At 37.6% G+C, this 1,865-nt stretch overlaps 1 protein-coding gene across 1 annotated transcript; it reads left to right on the top strand.

Moving 5' to 3' along the window:
- The first annotated feature begins 495 nt into the window (after nt 1-495).
- Nucleotides 496-1,197, top strand: LOC145050926 (uncharacterized). Its single transcript, XM_078999104.1, has one exon. It carries the CDS (start codon nt 496-498, stop codon nt 1,195-1,197), a length of 702 nt encoding a protein of 233 aa, XP_078855230.1.
- Nucleotides 1,198-1,865: the final 668 nt, after the last annotated feature.

Raw genomic sequence — 1,865 nt, 5'->3', positions numbered from 1 at the left:
CTCTCTTGTTGTCGCCGCCCTCGACGGAGCTGAAGGGGTCAACACTACGACTTCTAAAATTCTTTGAGTACCGATTAATTCTCTTTGCATAGCTTACAACAAAGGTGCGTGTTTTATACCTTAATACGATTAGTCTGTATGAGTTGTTTTGTTTTCGTTGGAATTGAATGTTGAGATTTGAATGATTACTAGTAGTTTATATCATCGTAACTCAAGTTTTATGAATTTCATCTTTCTATGTTTTGCATATGTTTTATGTCTATTAAGATTAAGGATAGTTATTATCTTTATTTATCCTATAGTTATCTTTATTTATCTTATAGTTATCATGTTTAAATGTTTGCTGGATTCTAGGATTTCGGTTTAGTGTTCAGATCCTATATAATCTCCTATGTAAATCGATTGTTGAATAATAAAAACCACGTTTTTACTTCTCTAAATTTATTATGGTATCAGAGCAAAGTCTGGGAACTCAAACCTAGCTTTGTTTGAACGATGGCTGTTGGTGAAGGATCGACACCACCACCACCCACAGGGAAGACAATCAATGTATCATCACCTTATCTTCTCACTTCTGCTGATCACCCTGGATTAAACTTCGTTGGAGAGAATCTTCTCCATGATGGTAACTACAGTGATTCGAAGAATGAGATGATGAATGCCTTGTTTGCCAAGAACAAAGTTGGATTCATTGACAATTCCCTTCCCATTCCAGAAGAAGGATCTGCAGATTTGATGAACTGGAAAAGATGTAATGGCATGGTAAGAGGTTGGCTTGTTAGTGCTATGGAAAAGGAGATTAAGAGCAGTGTAAAATACGATGCTACTGCTCGTGATATTTGGCTAGACCTTGAAGAAAGATTTGAAAGGGAGAATGCTCCAAGAGCATATGAACTAAGAAGGACGATAACCACAATCCGCCAAGAAAATATGACGGTATCAGGGTATTACACAAAGCCGAGAGGAATTTGGGATGAAGTACAATCAATTAACCCATTACCAGCATGCACCTGCCAAGGTTGCAAGTGTAAAATCACAAAAGAGATTGCAAGATTAAGGGAAAAGGAGCGCTTGTATGACTTTTTAATGGGACTCAATGAAGAATATGGTGCCCTAAGGACACAAATTCTGAGTACTGATCCTCTACCAACACTAAACAATGCATACCATCTACTGAGTCAGGATGAACAACAGTAAAAGATTGGTGGGAAAAGTTGCTGCTTTCTACACCAACAACAAAACAGCTCCAATACTAGTAGGCTCAAATAAGTTGTAAAACATGCATATTACAAAAAAAATATAATAATAACAAGTGCTATTTTTAGATTGTAGGTAATGCTTGTGTCTTGGAAACAAATTTACAAAAATGACATAGCACCCAATGAGCCTTTCCCATATCACTCTCTTTTTTACTACTAGCCATGTCTGATTAACAATGCCTACTTCAAAACTAAGAGAATTTTAGATGTCTACCTAAGGATGTACTCCTTGACATTTGTTATTTGTAAACTATTATCTGTTTCACACAACACTGTAAGCACGAAGCTTAGTGAGTTCCCTAAAATACCACACACAAATAAATAACCTCTCATGGCTATATCTCAATAAGGACCCTCCGGTCATGTGTCTCAGTGAAGACCCTCTGGTCTCACGGCTCGGGTTGGACCCTCTAGTCATGTATCTCAGTGAAGACCCTCCGGTCTCACGACTTGGTTTGGACCTTCTGGTCCTATCTCAATAAATGCACAGAATAATATACAACATAAATCACAAAGACAGAATGCATAATATCACCTATATCAATATAAGCACATTAGACCCTCCAGTCAATAACGCAGATAAGACCCTCTGGTCGCACAGTGATT

This window comes from Lactuca serriola, chromosome 1 (genome assembly GCF_051521515.1).
Source record: "Lactuca serriola cultivar US96UC23 chromosome 1, Lser_US96UC23_V15, whole genome shotgun sequence".
In the NCBI taxonomy this organism is placed as follows: Eukaryota; Viridiplantae; Streptophyta; class Magnoliopsida; order Asterales; family Asteraceae; genus Lactuca; species Lactuca serriola.
The sequence above is the reverse complement of the archived record's forward strand: the minus strand, read 5'-3'. Positions and strand labels throughout refer to the sequence as shown.